Source organism: Natator depressus, chromosome 8 (genome assembly GCF_965152275.1).
Source record: "Natator depressus isolate rNatDep1 chromosome 8, rNatDep2.hap1, whole genome shotgun sequence".
NCBI classification, from domain to species: domain Eukaryota; kingdom Metazoa; phylum Chordata; order Testudines; family Cheloniidae; genus Natator; species Natator depressus.
In genome coordinates this window covers 15484328-15502503 of record NC_134241.1, presented here as the reverse complement: position 1 = coordinate 15502503, position 18176 = coordinate 15484328, and the positions used below count along the sequence as shown (strand labels likewise).

General features: G+C 44.1%; 1 protein-coding gene across 1 annotated transcript in view; it reads left to right on the top strand.

Annotated features, from left to right (window-relative positions):
• Positions 1 to 11021: 11021 nt before the first annotated feature.
• The window catches only part of SEPTIN8 (septin 8), a 76358-nt gene continuing 69203 nt past the window's right edge, over positions 11022 to 18176 (top strand). Inside the window, exon 1 of the mRNA XM_074960497.1 lies at positions 11022 to 11179. Coding sequence (XP_074816598.1) covers positions 11150 to 11179 — 30 coding nt within the window. The 5' untranslated portion in view covers positions 11022 to 11149. The remainder of the gene's footprint in view (positions 11180 to 18176) is intronic.

Below are 18176 nucleotides of genomic sequence, written 5' to 3'. Positions count from 1 at the left end.
GTGTGCGTGCATGTGGGGAGGAGGGCACAGCAGAGAAGCACTTTTCAGTATTTTTTTTTTAAAAATGCTTCATTCCCCAGGGAAATGCAGCTACCTGAGGAATACAGTCCCACCCATTGTTCTACCAGTGCCTGTGCCAGCTAAACTACGTAACAGTTCAGATAAAATGTAGAGCTTTTAGGGCTTTGTCCTGAGAGATGCTGAGCAGCTGCAATTCCCACTGTCTAACCTGTGTAAACACAACTCCAATTTCACTCACTCCATTAACTTTGGAAGGTAATTGAGCAAAGTTGTGTCTCATAGAACATTAGTTCCAGCCATGTGGAGATTGCTTGGACTGAGTTAACGGTTTCATTGATTTACTTCTGCCCCTACTTGCTAAAATAATGATTTTTGTCTTAATTATTATCAAATCAACGACACAGCTTTAGATATAATTACTTTGCTTCATAAAGCCAGATCTTTATATTTCAGAAGAAGCTTCCATTGATCCATTCCATTCCTCCATTCTTCCATGGAAGAATCCAATGCACTGCTACAGACTAGGGACTGAATGGCTAGCCAGCAGTACTGCAGAGAAGGACCTAGGGGTGACAGTGAACGAGAAGCTGGATATGAGTCAACAGTGTGCCCTTGTTGCCAAGAAGGCCAATGGCATTTTGGGGTGTATAAGTAGGGGCATTGCCAGCAGATCGAGGGACGTGATCGTTCCCCTCTATTCGACATTGGTGAGGCCTCATCTGGAGTACTGTGTCCAGTTTTGGGCCCCACACTACAAGAAGGATGTGGAAAAATTGGAGAGAGTCCAGCGAAGGGCAACAAAAATGATTAGGGGTTTGGAACACATGACTTATGAGGAGAGGCTGAGGGAACTGGGATTGTTTAGTCTACGGAAGAGAAGAATGAGGGGGGATTTGATAGCTGCTTTTAACTACCTGAAAGGTGGATCCAAAGAGGATGGATCTAGACTATTCTCAGTGATAGCAGATGACAGGACAAGGAGTAATGGTCTCAAGTTGCAGTGGGGGAGATTTAGGTTGGATATTAGGAAAAACTTTTTCACTAGGAGGGTGGTGAAACACTGGAATGCGTTACCTAGGGAGGTGGTGGAATCCCCTTCCTTAGACGTTTTTAAGGTCAAGCTTGACAAAGCCCTGGCTGGGATGATTAAGTTGGGGATTGGTCCTGCTCTGGGCAGGGGGTTGGACTAGATGACCTCCAGAGGTCCCTTCCAACTCTAATATTCTATAAGTCTATTCTATGATTCTATGATATTTGAACATCTGATCAATTGTGATCCTTTTGAGTTATACACCCTCTTCTCTGCAAACAAGATAAGAAAAAACATATGAATTAAACTATATTGTATAGCTAAACAATCTCCGTAACCCACTTTCATTAGTATTTCAGAAGGAACTTTTATAAATACATTGCCACATCTGTTATTTCTGAATTTGCATTTTTTTAATGTCTAAAATTATTAATTTTTTGTAAGTGGTTCAGAAAACTTCAAGCAGCTTTCCCCTGACATCACTGGGTGCAGGATTGGGCTCAAAGGCCTTTTTGGAAGAAAGGAGTAAATGACACCCATTCCTTAAGGCTTATTTTCTTTTGATCACTTTGTTCCCAACCAGCTCATGAAATGGATTCTTGAATGACCCACCAGTTTGACTGGAAAACAACAAAGGAGACTGAACATAAAATAAGTGGAGTGAGTATGCTGGGAAGGCAGAGAGATAAAAGTAACTGTCTGTGCAATGAATGGGAAAGGGAAAATAAATGTGTTTAACTTCCAGTGTCTTAAACTTGGAAACTATGTAGTATAAACCATTTCTAAGCCCTGCATATTATTACCATTCATGGTCCAGCCTTCCTCATGGTCTTCATCTTTCTCTGCTCCCCATCCCTCTACTCATCTGGCACTGTCTTCCTTTCTCTTCCTCCACCCATATTACTGTTGGTGCAAGAGCCTTCTTCTGAAACTCCCACTGGCTGCATGGAATATCCTTTTTGTATCTCTTCACCTTATCTCTCTATCTCTTCAAATCTCATCTGAAAACATATTTCATCCCTTGACAACAGCTGGCACTTTTCCTCAAAGTGTCTGTGCTGTACTGTACTAATGTTCTCTCACTTAATTCCGTGTTATCTTAGCAGAGCCTGTAGCTCTGTAATGTTCCTACATTGATTCCTTCAAGCCTAACATTGCCTCACCATGCCTGTCCTATTGTTTGCACAGTAACCACATACTTTGCTGGTGTTGTCTCTTCTGTATGGTATTTTACTAATGCCACCCCTGCATTAGCAATGCCTTTTTGTTTATAGCAGCCCCACGATGCTGGCTGGCTTACTGCAGAGATCTAATAATAAATAAGCATCCAAAACTAATTGCTATGATTTGCTTTAAAGGTTGGTTATTAGAATCTAATACAGATATATGAAAGACTCAGAATTCATTCTGCATCCTTTTATGTTGCAAACCTTTCCTCTCACCTTGTGCCTATCCTTCACTTCTTATGTTCTGTCTCACAGAGAATGAACAAGAGGAATATGCTAAGGGAGAAGAACTAAGGACGATAGGGTTTTTGGAACCACTTGCCTTATTTTACAAACATTTGTGGAGAATTTGGTGGCATTCCAAGGAGACACTGTTGGCACTGGTTAAAATCAAGCAGGGTGCATCTGTGCTCAGGCTGCCTCTACACTGAGAACTCTGAAAATCTCTGCCATTCTCTCTGAAAATCAATGCAGTTTACGGGTGCTGACGACTGCGTGAGCACGCCTGTAGGCTGGCCTGCTGTCTGGACAGCTCCCATGAAAGTGACAGCAGGTTGGATCTCAAAAGCCATGGATACCTAGAGGGCCACATGGATGCTGTTGTATCTTTGCCCATTGCCTCTGCATTGTTCCCCTCACCCAGCAAGTTGTTGTCCCCTGACCACCAGAACCCCATCTGCAGTAGCTTATGAAGGTTTACTACTCAGTTTAGGGGGGCAAATGCTCCACATATAACCAGCACTCTAGTCTCATCCCAGCCCATCCTCTCTCCACACAGAGACCTGTAATCTTGTGGGATGGGGAAAACGTGCTACAGAGGCAATACCCCTCCTTTCCATGTTCCTCAGCTGGGATCAGTGGATGCGGTGTCCCCTTCACCCACCGAAGTGGAGGGGAGCATAGGGCCATATGATGATAATAAAAGCACTGGAAAAGTGTGCGGAAATGTGTCTTGCATTGTGATGGCGCTGAATTGGTTTCCCCACTTTAACTACTCTGTCCTATAAACTCTTTCCACAAGTTACTCTCTTCTGCGCTGTGGCTTGTCTACACTTACAGTGCTGCCGTAGTGCTTAATGAAGAAGCTACCTATGCCAACAGGAGAGCGTCTCCTGTCAGAGTATGTGGCTGTGTCGATAGGAGAAGCTCTCCTGTGTACACTGGAGGTCAGGCTGGTATTACTACATTGCTTGGGGAGGGTGGATTTTCCACACCCCTAGCAATGCATTATACCAACATAAGTCGGTAGTGTAGACCAAGCGTCAGTTACACATACTCGTTCCCCCCCCACCCCGGTTATCATTATGTTAATGGGTGTGTTTCCCTTCACAAACTCTCATTTATTGAGTGTCTCTTAGAAGGTTGGTACTTATGCCTTGCACCAATTAAAACAAAATACAATATATCTGACTAACTAAGCTGTATCATTTCAGACCCATGCTCATTTGTTTGTATGTTGTGTCCGCAGCCCTCAGCCTTTGTCTGGTTGTGTGTTTAGAGTCTTTAGACTTTAAACTCTTCAAGGCAGGACTTGCTTCATTTCTGTATTTGTACATCCCCCAAGCATAATGGGGCCCCCAGCCCAGTTGGAGGCCTTTGGGTACTACTATAATATAAATATTTAATAATAATAATAATAATAATTAGTAATCCTGGGGTGGTGGGAAATTGTGTAGTCATGTGGGGAATCCTCACTACACTATTTTTGGGTTCATGCAGCTACTTCCAGTTTTAATTGGATTTAAAAAAAAGAATGTCCATTTGTGGCTCGCTGGGTGATCCTGAGCTAGTCACTGCACAGCTCAGTGCCTCAGTTTCCCCATTTATAAAAGGGAGACAATAATACTGATCTCTTTTCCAAAGCATTCTGAGGCCTACAGATGAAAACCTCTATATAAAAGCTGGGCATCATTAATTAGTATTGTAGAATGGCAAATGCTTGGCTTGGTCTTGTTCATTGATAAGTGGTTCAGACCTGGTGAAGGTTATCCATTTATAGACAAGTCCCCTGGGCTTTTCTATCTGTATGGTGTTTAGTTTATTTCTCCATAACTGATTAAGAAGTAGATTGAGTTACAAAAATGTTGCTGATTGATGATGTCTTTGAATACCACCATAAATATATTCTGGCAAAATCTTTTAATACAGAGAATAATCAGCTGGAACCGTATTGGTGTTGTGGTACCTAACTCCTTTGAAAATTCCAGCCTTAAGGAAAATTTTGCCTCCCTCTTTTTCCTTTTGCCAAAAACCTAAAAAGTACGTATTTTTGGATTGGTTATTTATGGAACACTGCAGGCTGCCTCTCAGATGATTTCGAGCCAACTGTCGTAGAATCATAGACTTTAAGGTCAGAAGGGACCATTAAGATCATCTCGTCTGACCTCCTGCACAACGCAACATCTTGGTGTTTCCCGTTTACCAGCTAGGACAAAAGAAAAGTACAGAAAACAGAAAAAAATCTTTTAATTTTCTGCTATTTATATTTTAAACCAAACTTTGCAGCTTGCTAACTTTATATCACAAACATTAGGGGATTGTCCCTCTTTTAATGTATTTGACTGGGAAGTGTTTGTGAAACATCGCAGCCCGAGGGACCCATCAATATTGCCATGTTAGCAAACACACCTAACTGTGGGCATTTTGCCATTATCTTCAGTAGAAGGAGGATAGTATTGCATGGTTGCAACAATTCAAATGATGCAACACCGGAAAATGAAGTGGAATATCCAGCATCCATATCCAGGCTCTGCAATCACAGTACTGTCTGTTTAATCTTCAGCGTTAAGGTGGAAGCCTTGCCAGTCCGGTGCTCCTGCTCCTTGGCACAGGAACTGTAAAGCTGTGTAACAAAGAAGCCACGTGACTTTGCTCTGAACTGTAAGAAAGGTGAGGCATCATATTGCAATACAGATGAGAAGAGGAAGGAAAAATGCAAGGATGAATGGGCAGGGAAAATTCCAATCTTCTTCCAGCATAAGGAGTGTTGGACAGGAGAATCCTGCTTTAGAGAAGACTGCGGATTTCCCTTTGGGCTGTATGGCACTGGGCACTGATGAAATTTGTACCTTCAGTGAGGAAAGGTAGATTTTTCTCCTATATGAAATCCAACAACAACGACCAAAGCCACAATTTTCCAGTTTCCTTGTTGATATTTCCCTGTGAAACAAAGGGTGAGTTATGTGAAGGCAAAGAGCTCTTCCTTTGTTCCAGAGAGAAATGCAGTAACTTTCAATGAATACACAATCAAACAAAAGTCTAGGAAGGAGGGAAAACATCTAGAGATAAAAGGCATTATCCGATGAAGGAGTAAGGCTCAACTGCAACTCAAGGGCCAATTCAAAAGAACATTACTAAATGGACAAGAGCAGACAGCATTTACATGATATTTGCCAGATAATTATTGCCTGCTGTTCCACACAGATGAATCTCCTTGGGGCTGATTCTGCCCCCCACTCCCATTCCCACAGTAAACAGCCCCTTAGTTCTGAGTTCGACCCATTGAAATTGTTGGGATTACTCACAGCATCAGCTTCAGTGAGGGTGGGAGAATGTGGCCCTTTATGATTAGGAGTCAGGGGATTGGGTTCTGTTCCCCGCTATGCTGGTTACATGCTTTCAGACCTTGGGCAATTTGCTGGGACTGCTCCAAGGAGTAAAGTACAACTCAGGGTGTGTGAGGAGGGAAGAATGGGCCTGATTTTCAGAGGAGCTGAGCACCTGCAGCTCCCACTGACTTTAACTGGAGTTATGAGTGCTCAGCACCGCTGAACAATCAGGCCTTATAAACACAAAGTATTATGATTACTAATGATATTCAAAGACACTCAGCTCCTCAGTGGTCTTGAAGCTAAAGCAATGACTGTGAAGCCACTCCTGTTTAAGGCATGTTGCAGTAAAACAAAGGCAGAAGGAATCATTTAAGGTCCACCGAATGTTTACTTGTTTGGCCTGCGTTGAATAATGTGGAAGAAATCAAATCCAGCCCCCATCTCGGCCAGTGCAAATGATATAGGAAGATCAAGGGTTTTATCCAGCCCTGAAAAATACGTAACCATGTACAAAAGGGCTGCATGTGGCTTTGGTATGGCATAAATGTGAAAGCTAAGAAATTAGGGGCAGGACAGTCACTTGCTCAATGCGCCTGCACAGGGGAGTAAAAGCCCATACAGTGCCTCCTTTTCTCTCCTGCATGGGCTACCTGCATCCTAGGTCACAATGTGAGGGGCCGGAGGAGAAAACTGCCCCAGTGGGGCTGCTGCCACTCCTTTGTTTCTGTGCGTGGAGTCCTGTCCCTCTTACTCTCAATGCCTCTGCCAGAACATCTGATTGGGGCAAAGAGGAAAGCTGCACCAAGGAAAGGGCTGGTGCAGATTCCTTCCCCCTCTCCCAGGGCAAGGAAGGAACTAGGGACCCAAATGTGAATCTTTGGCTCACTAGTGGCTCACTGTTCTGTTCATGGGGTAGCTGAGCTTACTCAGGGCTTGTGGCAAATCCACAATCTAGCCCTAAGTAAGCGTTACATTCAGTAGGCAGAAATACTCCACCAGAGTTAGAGATCCTGGCAGGAACGCCCACCCAACTCAATAATAATATAAATTTAATTCCTGAGTGCTTAAGAACAATCTGCAGAACGATAGATGTCTTGAAGCCTAATGGGTCTGAATCTCCTGTCTGTTACACCAGTTCTACATCAACATAAAGCCATTGAAATTAACAGAGTTGCACTGCTGTAGAGCTTGTATACAGGAATAGAGAATCAGGCTCCCTATCCTTAGGAACAACGTGTCCTCTGAAATAATAAGGTGTTAAAAATAAAATCCTCATGCTGTCTATCTGTCTCTCTAGGCATTTATCCTGTGCTGATCATGGGGCTAAGCACCTCTCAACGACACCCCTTTTGGTGCAGCCAAAGAAAATGAGAAGAGATATCAACCTCAGAAAGGGAAAATGTTTCAACAATCAGGCACCATCTTCACTACAAATACAATCAGGTCACAGGATGCAGCTACAATAGAGAGGTCTCTTGACCCAGTTACCATGTCTCTGGATTTTTCCCCTGCCTTCCTCTCCATCTTTACTTTCTTCGGGAGTGAGCCAAAGCCCATTGAAGTCAATAGAGTCTATCCACTGGCTTTAATGGGCCTTGGACCCATTGGGCAGTTTTCCCAGTGGCAGCAGCCCCATTGGGGCAGTTTTCTTTTTACTGGGGGGAAAGAATCTTGATTGATTTACTAAGTGCATCCCTATCCAGCAAAGCACTTATGTATGTGCTTAACTTTAAGCACAGACATTGGCTTCAGTGGGAATTAAGCATATACTTAAAGTTAAGCAAGTACTTTAAGTGCTTTGGTAAATTGGAGCCTTAAAGATCACCTGCAAAGAAAAGGAAAAAAAGTTTGCGGGTTTTTAATTAATTTATTTTTGCTTCTTTATGATGTAATAAAGAAGATCTGCAAGGTTTTCTTTGCCTTTTAAGAAATCTGCCTTTTGTGCACATTAGAATTATCAGGTCCTGACTTCCCTGTTTTTGCTGGAGGATTCCTTGGAGGACTGGAGAACCTGTGGGAATGAGACAAGCGGAGATGACAACCTGAGATTTGCGAGAGGAGGGGACTTTTAGTGGGATTTTTGCTGGTTTGTGCTAACATCTATTTAACTCAAACTCCATACAAACAAATGGGAGGGGAAAGCTTTGTTGGTGAAGGGCTCAGCAAGCCTATGCCATTGGTCAAGGGCTGAGAAAGTTCCCACTCCAATTCTCAAAGGCTCTAGCAACACAGGGAAGATAATACTTCGTATCCTTGTAAGTTCTAAGGTACTAAAATTATAGAACAGAACTTTTTTTTTTTGGAGGGGGGACAGGCAGGGGAGAGAAAATAAACTAAGCAGGCCTACTTTATACAGCACAAAAGAAGCAAAAAAGGGCATGGGCTTACATTTTTTCAGCTTACATTTAAAAATACAAATGAAGGCCCTGATCCTGTATGCAAGCAATTTTGGACTTAATCCAACACCTACTGAAATCAGTGGAATAACTCCCATTGACTACATTGGATCAGGCCCACGGTTAGTCCCATTAAAGTCAGTGGGACTACTGACAAGCATAAAGTTATGAACCTGGTTGAGGGTATTCAGGATCAGGCCATAAATGTGTTTGATAAACCCTAGATTCAGGAAAGAACCCTTAAAGATGACATCTTGGCAGCCTTGCTGTCAGAGTGCAGATTAACACAGGAAACAGCTTGGAAGTGAATGTACAAATGGGAGATGGGCTCAGGAAAGACAAAGCAATATATCTGCCAAAGAGCAGTGGGCTTATCATACTTCTTTGATGTAATCCACAGTGCAACTCACTCAAATGATACCTAATTAGAAAATACCTCCAAATTGCTGCAGGGAAAATACATCCTAGCACTTTCATCATAGGACCTGGTTTCTGTAATAGAGACTAGAATGCTTATTTCTAATGACCCTTGCCCCCCTCACTCCAGTTATCTCAGCTACCTCTGATTTTCATATCCTGTGGTTTTATTCCTCCAGTCACATGCTTCTCTGATCTCCTGCAAAATGATTCAGGAACAATGTGAAGAATAAAGGATCATATGGATTAACACATGATTTTATACACCTACTGTACCACAGCAAACCGGCTCATTACTGTATAATCTAACACTACCTCATTATTATTATTTATATTGTGGTAGTACCCATAGGCCCCAGTGCGGGATCAGATAACACATGTAAAACACACATAACACAAAGATGGTCACTCTTCAAAGAGCATACAATCTAAGTATAAGATGAGAGGTAACAGGTGCATACAACAAACAGACTGGGGGAGTACAGGATAACCATGAGATGGACAGCGATGGAACCAACAGTGGTCTCAGTTTTAATTTGTTCATTGAGTGCGCAGCTCTGTGAAAGTTTCACCTGTGGTGATATTTACATAGTTAACTGTGGGAGGTGGAGAGGTTTAATTCAATAATGTTCGTAAAGCATTTTAGATCCTCTTATGGGAGGCACTAAAAAAGCTATTATTGTTTTAGCTTCTTTTAAAAGACATTGCTAATAGCAGTTGGCTTTTGTGGGTACATAATTATTTATTCTCAAATACCCAAAAGCATGCTAGGCATGCCACAGAAACAGGTAACAAAATACATGAAACAGAATGTTTAAAAAAATTAGGCATCAGCTGTGGAGGGGGAGAACTGTCTGATCTCTGCCTCCTTTGAGGCAGCAAGTGGGAAGTAAATGAGGAATGAAAAAATTCAGCCTCAATGGTTAAAGTTTGGCAAAGTTATAAGCAGCTGAAAACAGGGTCTTATAATGGGATGTGCTGGGCAACCTTAATAACAGGTCATGCTACTGTAACCCACACACCTCCTGGGTGTGGTGTTCTGTCCCATCTAGTGGCACCAAGGCCACTTAAAGAGAGAGATTAATGAGTTTGTTCTACAGCCTTAGTTAACAGCCAGTTGGCTTTTAGCTCATGTGGTAGAGGCTCATGCACTAAGGTCCAGAGGCCCCAGATTTGATCCCGACAACCGGGGTCTGTCAGCATTACAAGTGGGGGCTTGTCCAGGATTTCATCTGGGAAGTCTCTGAAGCTCAGGATGTGCTTCCTCAACTAGGGGAAGTATGTAACCCACATACATCCTGGGTGTGGTGTTCTGTCCCATCCAGTGGCAATGAGACCACTTAGAGAGAGAGTTAAGTGAGTTTGCTTTACAGCCTTAGCTAAGAGCCAGCTGGCTTTTGACTCATTCACTCAGCTCCAGAGGTCCCCGGTTCGATCCCGTGGCTGACAACCGGGGTCTGTCGGCATTACACTACCAGTCCTGCTGATAATATTACAGACCAACCAATTTATTTGAGCATAAGCTTTCATGAGCTACAGCTCACTTCATCCGATGCATAAAGTGGAAAATACTTTATGCATCCGATGAAGTGAGCTGTAGCTCACGAAAGCTTATGCTCAAATAAATTGGTTAGTCTCTAAGGTGCCACAAGTACTCCTTTTCTTTTTGCGAATACAGACTAACACGGCTGCTACTCTGAAACCTGGTAATATTACAATGCATTATTTGTTAAGTCTTAGCCCTGCGCAAGTCACCACTCTCCATGCTCCAAACAATTTACAATCTAGCAAGACAAGATGCAACGGGAGAACCCCACAGAAAGCCTTACTCTAGCGCACTTCCCCTCTCTGTGATGTGACTAGACTCCTTCACCTCCGGCTTCCTCACCTGTTTGCTTCACTGTTACAGCTCAGTTGCCAGAACCTCCTTCGCGCCTCCTGCGGCAGGAGCACGTTCTCTCCTGGCACGCCCGGGGAGAGCCAACCCGCCCCGCACATCCCAGCAAGGAGGGAGGCGGGCAGGGCTCCCTCAGTTCTACTCGGGCTCGCTGGGGTTCTCCGGGGCTCCCCAGGGGAAGGTGGCTCTGGGCCCTCGGGGCTCGTGATACGGGTGCCCCTGGCTGCGCCCTGAACCAAAACCAATCTGTCTCTGGCACAGGGTCCGCAAAGGCGCGGGACTACAACTCCCAGCATCCCCCCACGGGGCGGCACAGCAGCGGCGACCACCGCCCGGGTGCCCCCCGGCCCCTCTTGCGGAGGAGCCTCAGGCTGAAGGGGTGCGGGGGAGGGTGTCTTTGCGGTGGCCCTGAGCCCCCCCTCCCTCGCTGGCTCCCTCCCCCCGCAGGCTGGGGGGGGCCTGAGGGCGGCTCCCCTTGGCCTCTCCAGCCTGCAAAGGGGAGTTTCCAGGAAGTGGCCATATTGGATTCATTCAGCCGCATCGATCCGGGGAGAAGAGCGGGGCTCCGGCAAGGCAGTTTCCCGGCCAGAGACCCCCCCCCCGCTCCCGCCATGGCGGCCACGGACCTGGAGCGCTTCTGTGTGAGTGCGAAGCCCCGCGCGGCGCTGCCCCCGGGCGCTGGGGCTCCGGGCAGCGCGCCCCCAGCGCGGGCTGCAGGCGGGGCGGGAGATGATGTGTCAGTCGCCGCTTTGTGCCGGGGCGCCCGGGAAGTTTGGGGAAGACGCGCTGGAGGCAGCTTCCCCCTGGGGCCGCGCCGGGGGGGGCGCTGCCCGCCTCTGGCTCCGAGGAGGGGAGCGCAGCCCGGAGCCGGGCGCAGCCTCCCCTGCAGCGCGCGTGCGGCCGGGGGTCCCGGCTCTCCGCCAGCCCCGGACCTCCCCTCTCTCCCCGGGACGCCCAGCCCAGCGCGCGGGGACGGTCCCTCTCTCCCCGTGCCCAGCAGCGGTTCTCCCAGCGAGCCCCGGCCCTGGGGGCTGGAGGGTTGAGCCCCAGTTTGGGTGTAAAGCTCGGACCCTCCTCGGGCTGGGCTCTGCTGCAGGAGGATGCTCTGGGGCTCGGGCTGCAGGGGGGACAAGGGGAGGGGGCGGTGACAGCGGGGCTCCTGGCGCTGCTAGTACGCGGGGGTCAGGAACTGATCTCCCGTTGGGCTTTCGCTGGGAGTGGGGAATGCCGAGCTGGAAGAGATGATCGGGGCGGGGAGGTGATCAGTCCAATGCCTTCAAGAAGAGGGCCTGTGTCTGTGCAGAGCTGGGTATTTGCAGACGTGTTGCAATGTTTAACTCTACAAACCCGAAAGGTTTTTCTTCTGTTACATTGCGCAAGTTGTGACACAACAAAGGGACAGTCCCGCTGAATTTAGGTGGAGCGTCTCCATCCAGTAATGAAAGAGCCAGAACAGCAGGAGGCTGAAAGGCAGTCAGATCATTCTGGGCCCGATCCTGCCCGTTTACCCGGAGCACACTCATGCTCTCGGGGGGAGTCACTCTGATACAATCTCACCGGGCTGGAGATAGATAAATATCCTTTGTTTCTGTTATTCCACTCATGGTGTAAAGTACTGCTTGGCATGATTAAGGGCGGCAGAATCATGCCCTATTTGAACTTGTCCTGGGGTAAAATATTTGTAAGTACTATATTCTGTAATTCACATTAAGTACCACACTGCTTCTTGAGCAGTTCCATTTAAATCAACCTAAGGAAGACAAAATCTGGCCCTTAACTTGTGTTGTATATTGTAGTGCTGATTCATTCTCGCTCTGTGTTACTTTTCATTTATCCCTATTAAAAAACATGTTAAATCTCTGTTTCCCCTACCCCATGAGATGCTTCTGTTTTGTACAGCTATACATCCTATTCATTGTTTTCTACAACAAATAATTGTTTTCTTCAGAGTAAAAGAAAAAAGCTGATTGTTGAACTCCTGTGCATGTCATTATCTTATCTAGAATATAGCAAACGTTTGTTTAGTTGGCAGATGTGTTTGGCCCTTGCAAATCCTTAATTGTGTAAATGTTGGCATCTAAACAAGAAAGAAGCAAAGGATATTTCTGTAGGCAATCTTGTGGGTGCTTCTGGATGATAAAATTAATTTACAGTTTGACCTGCACTTTTATAAACAAAATCAGCTATGATTTAGTGTGTGTCTTAATGTTAGGTTGGAAGTTTTAGAGAAACATTGCAACATTTCTACAAATACCACTGCAGTGTTTTGATATGCTTGTTTTGAAAGAATAGATTACAGACCTGTAGGGAACAGGTAGGATGTTACATACATAAAATCACAATATAAAGTGTGGGTGTAGGTTCAGAGCCAAATGGCAGATGCTGGTATTGAAGCTTCATTCGATAGATGCAGAAATATGCTTCCAGCAAACAAATGGTCACTCTGCAATGGATTTAAGGATACAACCACTTCCAGAAGAAAATTTCCATCTAGCCTATTGTATAGTTTCAATGTGTGGTTTGATGCATAAATGATTCATAAAGAAGTTTTATAGTTTGTGAATACCATTGTGATGCCAAAAATGCTTGCAAAGGAAGTTGAATACTCATGTGTTCATAGGTATGCATTTATATAGGGATGAGAAAAATAAATAAAGTGAGTTAAGGCCTTGTTTACAATAATAAGAATTGTTTGGATACCAGTTTTATGTCAATGTCTTGAAACACTGCCAAAGGCTTGCTCTCCATAGCTAACAGTATATATTACCATAAAGAGTAATGGGCACAAAGAAAAATTGGCCTTGTGTTTGAAGGTATTTTTTTAAAGAGTACTTATGTTTTATCTTTGTTCTTGAGTCAATGTACAAAGAATATTGTATAATAAATCTGAAGCATGATTTAGGTGAGGAATAGAAGGGTGGCAATACATGTTGGATAAGTGCTACCAGAAGTTGATCTGACAGAAATCTGTTGGCTTAAAGCTGTTTTTTGTCAAAGGCTTAAAATTGTGTTGGAAGGGTACTCTAAATAAACAGGCTGATGATGGATCTTTCTACCTTTTGAGAACGGAAAATGTCTTCACCACATTAAATAGCATAGTTCCTTAAACTCACCATTTTGCATTTTGATGTTGCAAAATAAATGGGGCTGGAAGCGACGGTCATTTGAATGATAGACATGTCAGTTGTGCTAAAACAGATAAGTTCCTTCTATAATAAATCCTTTCTACCAAGAGTCTTCAGCTCTGCTTCATTGCTCTGCAACCTGGCATAAAATTTCTCAGCCGGAGAGTGAATTTTTAAAAGTGATACTTGGGGCACAGGGAGAGAAATCCCCTGTCAATGTAATTGAAAAACTGTAAATTATTTAAAGTTCACATAATGCAAGTACAGCTTTGTTTTTTAAAATTAGATGTTTCAAGACTTTTTTTTTTTTTTTTGCGGGGATGGGGTAGAAGTAGAGAATGGAAACAGAATCATTTACATGGAAAGGGGATGTAATTTTTTCCCATTTGATATTTATGTAAGAATTTCTAGAATGTTAGCTTGCTGCGTATGTGTGACATTAATGCTGACCTGGTTTAAAGCAAATCAATAATAATTGCAGATGGGATCAAGCTGGAACACCAGATGTAGCACTCACTGAACTTCTGAGAAAATAGGGTTAATTCCTGCACCTTGTGGACTGAGCCTTTCTTTAATAATAAATAGTTGACCTTTAGGTAGAGCCAGATTTTCAAAAGAGCTCAGCTCCCATTTAGGTACCTACATGAAGTGGCTGGATTTTCAGAACAATCAGTGCCCAGCAGCTGCCATTGAAAATCTATTCATTTTCTTTAGGTGCCTGAATGGTAACGGACCTCTTTTGAAAATCTGGCCCTATCTAAAGGCCAGGGATGCCACGTCAGGTGGTCTGAGTATTGCCCAAGTAGCAGGAGAGAACATTTTATACTTGAAAGAAACAGGGAGGGGAGAACTAAATATCTCACTGGTGCGGTTTCTAATTTATATAGGAAGAGCCCCAACCCATTTCCTCCCCATGTTGACAGTGGACCTGCCTAGATGCTCTGTTACATGAGACAGCACCTATGGAAGAAGGGCGATTGTGTGATTAAAGTGTTGTGTTGTGAGAACTGAGTCCTACTCCCAGCTCTGCTACAGATGTTGTCATCTTGGTCAAGACACCTAACCTCTCTATGGCACACTTCCTCAACTGTAAAGTACAGATGATAATAGTTCCCTATTGTCAAGGAGCAGTGAGGCTAATTTCTTTCGAAATGACTGTGATGCTCTAAGCTCAGAATCCAGAGTCCTTATTTACACAATTAGCATGTTCTCATATATACTGTGAGGAGCATCATGGAAAAACCCTATATATATATAACTTTCAAAAAACAATCTGATTAATTAGTCCTAGTGATTGTGTAGTGTAATGGTGCCATCAGTTAGTTGACACTGACACCTCACAATGTTATGATTCTTCAAATTAAGAATCTGTATTTAAAAACTCTCCAAGTGCATACTTCTCCAATATAGTTCTCCACCATGTCTTAACAGCTCCCTCCAACACAATGAAGTTCCTTTGAAGTAGTAGTATTAGAAACAATCAACAAAAACAAGTGAAAGGAAAATTCACCCACAGAAAGCTGCATTTAAGACTGCATTCATTCTAGGCTGCAGAATCACACCATCAGTGCTCAAGAGTGCTTTTGTTCTTGTAAATATAGTGCTTGTAAGATATGTTGGTTTCACAGCCCTGGAAACTGTAGTCCTCTGTTGAGCCACACAACAGCTACAGCACAGACATTGGCAGCACTAGCTTTCCATCAGTGTGCTCCAGCCCTGACCCAGAAGGACCTCCTCTACCTAGGGGAGGATAGTTCAGCCTCTGAGCCCATTGCTACCCTAGAGTGTCTATTGACATGGTCAACAAATAAAAACCACCCAGCTGGTTTGTGATGTGGATATCTCTCCCCTGGGAATTGGACAGAGACCAGCAGTTCGTTTCATATAAATTACTAAATATCCATCCAATGTTACTGAGCTGGGATGCACTTGAACCAACATCCTATACATGAAAGGTATTCATTTCATTATCAGTCCCCCAAGCCATCCTGTGCTTAAGAGGTGACGTGTGATTGATTGTGTGCTGGCACAGCCACTGGCAGTAGTAAAAGGATGTCGGTATATCTGCTGTGCTGTGCTGTGCAACAGCCAATCACCACGGGCAGAAAATGCGAGGAGCAAAGCAGAAGGAGGATAACGGCAGGGAAATGCAATGGGCCTGGAGAGAGTTAAAACAGATGGGAGGGGAAGAAGTGGGAGAGCAGGCACTGAAGAAAAGGAGTAGAGTAAATGGAGCTCAAAATGTGGAGACCCACAATTAAAAATAGTCCCACTTTTTTCAAGGCCTTTGTAAGCCAAAAAGCCTGGCAAATTTCATTTCAACAAGTAGCATAGTGAAGGGTCCGATTAACCCACTAATACATTAATTGATAGGTGCAAATGCAGTAAGTCACTTTGACCTTAATTCAGGCAGTCATGTGCCCTCAGAATGGCGCATTAGTATGAGTTAGAGCGAATGTGTCAGGCCTGATGTTCAGCCTTAACACTGAATGTTCGGGCATCTGTTGTTTTGTAAGTCCCCTAGGCCCTGGATTTTGAAAATGTCATCCCTAATCTATATGTGCAAATACTGTGACTGCGCAGATTGGAGATTTCTGTATGTTGGAGACCAGTTGGAATAATAACTGGGCATTTGCGCATAGGTAGACCTGAGTTGTATATGCAGTTTAATGGTTGCACAATTGTCCTGAAAATAATGTAGCTAGATTTTTTTTTTTTTTTAATTTTTTTGGTGGTTTGTGTAGAAACCAGTAATATCCTTCTTTTAAAATCTTGCCAGGGAAACTGTTACTTTTAAAGAGGAAAATGGAGTGTCTTCCCCAGTGGTGACAGGATGGTGGAATTTTTGCCGCTAACCTCATGTGCCTGTTCGATTTTGGCAGACATTTAAGAGAGTCCAGCGATTGTTGCCTGTTGGAAAAACTATGAGCTTTGTTGTATTGTTGTCACCTGTTCATTTGTGTAGCTAATGACCTTGAGAAACCACCAGGAAAAACCTTTAAAATATCTGTAAGGTTTCACCAGAATTGGATGAGTCTTGCAAAACTTTCTACATTGCCTTCACTGCTGGTTTTGTTTAAACAGGAGTTTTCTCCTTAACAGCTGGTATCCTCCTGCCTATTGCATGTAGTCACTTCACAGTCTGGTGTTTGAGATATCACAGTTCTTCCCCATGAAAAGGATTCTGCTGTCAAACACTGGCTCGTGTGGCCTCACAGAATGATGTGGGCATGAGGAACAGACTGAGCATAGAAGGGAGAAAGCTGCATGTAGTCAGTTTAGAACTGAACAATTGCCAATGAAAAGGCCGCTGGTGGGGCAATGCAGGCCCCAAACTTAGGTTGGATATTTTTAAAAATAACATTTCAGAAATATTCCCATGACTTAAACAATTCCAGCAAAAATAGTTTTTATTTGGATTCAGACATTCTCCTGCAGATTTTATAACCCTGCCCATTGCAGCATTTTGCTAGGACTTGGGAGCCCTAGAGAGAAACAGACTAGTCTGTTCTTATTGTCCAACTTGAGTGTTTACCTTTGACCTTGTGCTCTGTTTGGAAGAGATTATTTAAATAGGAACTTCAGAAAGAAGTGAGTTTTAAAATTGTTAACAGATCAGGGAGCAAGTGCAGCTGCAGATCTGCTACTCTGAATTGGAATGTGCAGCGTATTTCGTTCCATGTGCTGGCTAGATCTTCTAGCTGGGGTGTGTACCTGCCTGAGGAGCGAGGATGGGAAATGATCTTCCTCACTGTTCTCCTCCCAGTGGGGCTGGCACTGCTGGCTGCACTTCTGACCCACAATCTGTCCCCAAATGGCCTGCACAAGCTCATCCTTCTTTGACCCACAATCTGTCAGGTTACAAAGAAGAGTGTTTTAACTGTATGTGCGGAACAAATGTCTGCTGGAAAAGTATCAGCTTTTCCAAATGTATTGCTGTTTCTGTCAGTGCAAATCCAATGTGTCTCTTCCTCCCGTAATATAGAAACAATATGTTACTCCAAGTGGGAGTTCGGAGCATCTTTTTAAATACGTGTGATCCCTGCGAGCTCTGAGGCAGTGGGAGTAAGAACACACGAACTGGAGAATCCTAGAACCATCTGAACCCTGCATGCTCTCTGGAGAAGCAATAACACATGCAAACCTGAAGAACAACTCTCTCTTTCTGGGATGCAGTGAGATGACAGGGCCCCTTTTTTGGTTTGTGGCTGTGAGATGTCAGTGAATCTCCAGCACTGTGAGGAGCGGTAACGTTTTGGGAGCTACGTTATCTCTGGGAAGATTATATCAATGTTATTTCCAGCTAAAATCAGGAAAACTGGCCCTCTGTCTTTTCCTCCCAGTGTACCTGCTGTTCCTGTTTCCTTCATCTCTAGGTTTGATATACCCCAGTGGGAACTATGGGTGCCTACCACCTCTCAGGATCAGGTCATTAGTGTCTGTGGAACTTTCTCCATCATGGGGCCTGTTCTTGTGCTCTTGCAATATTTCTTCCTGATAATCTCCCTATCCC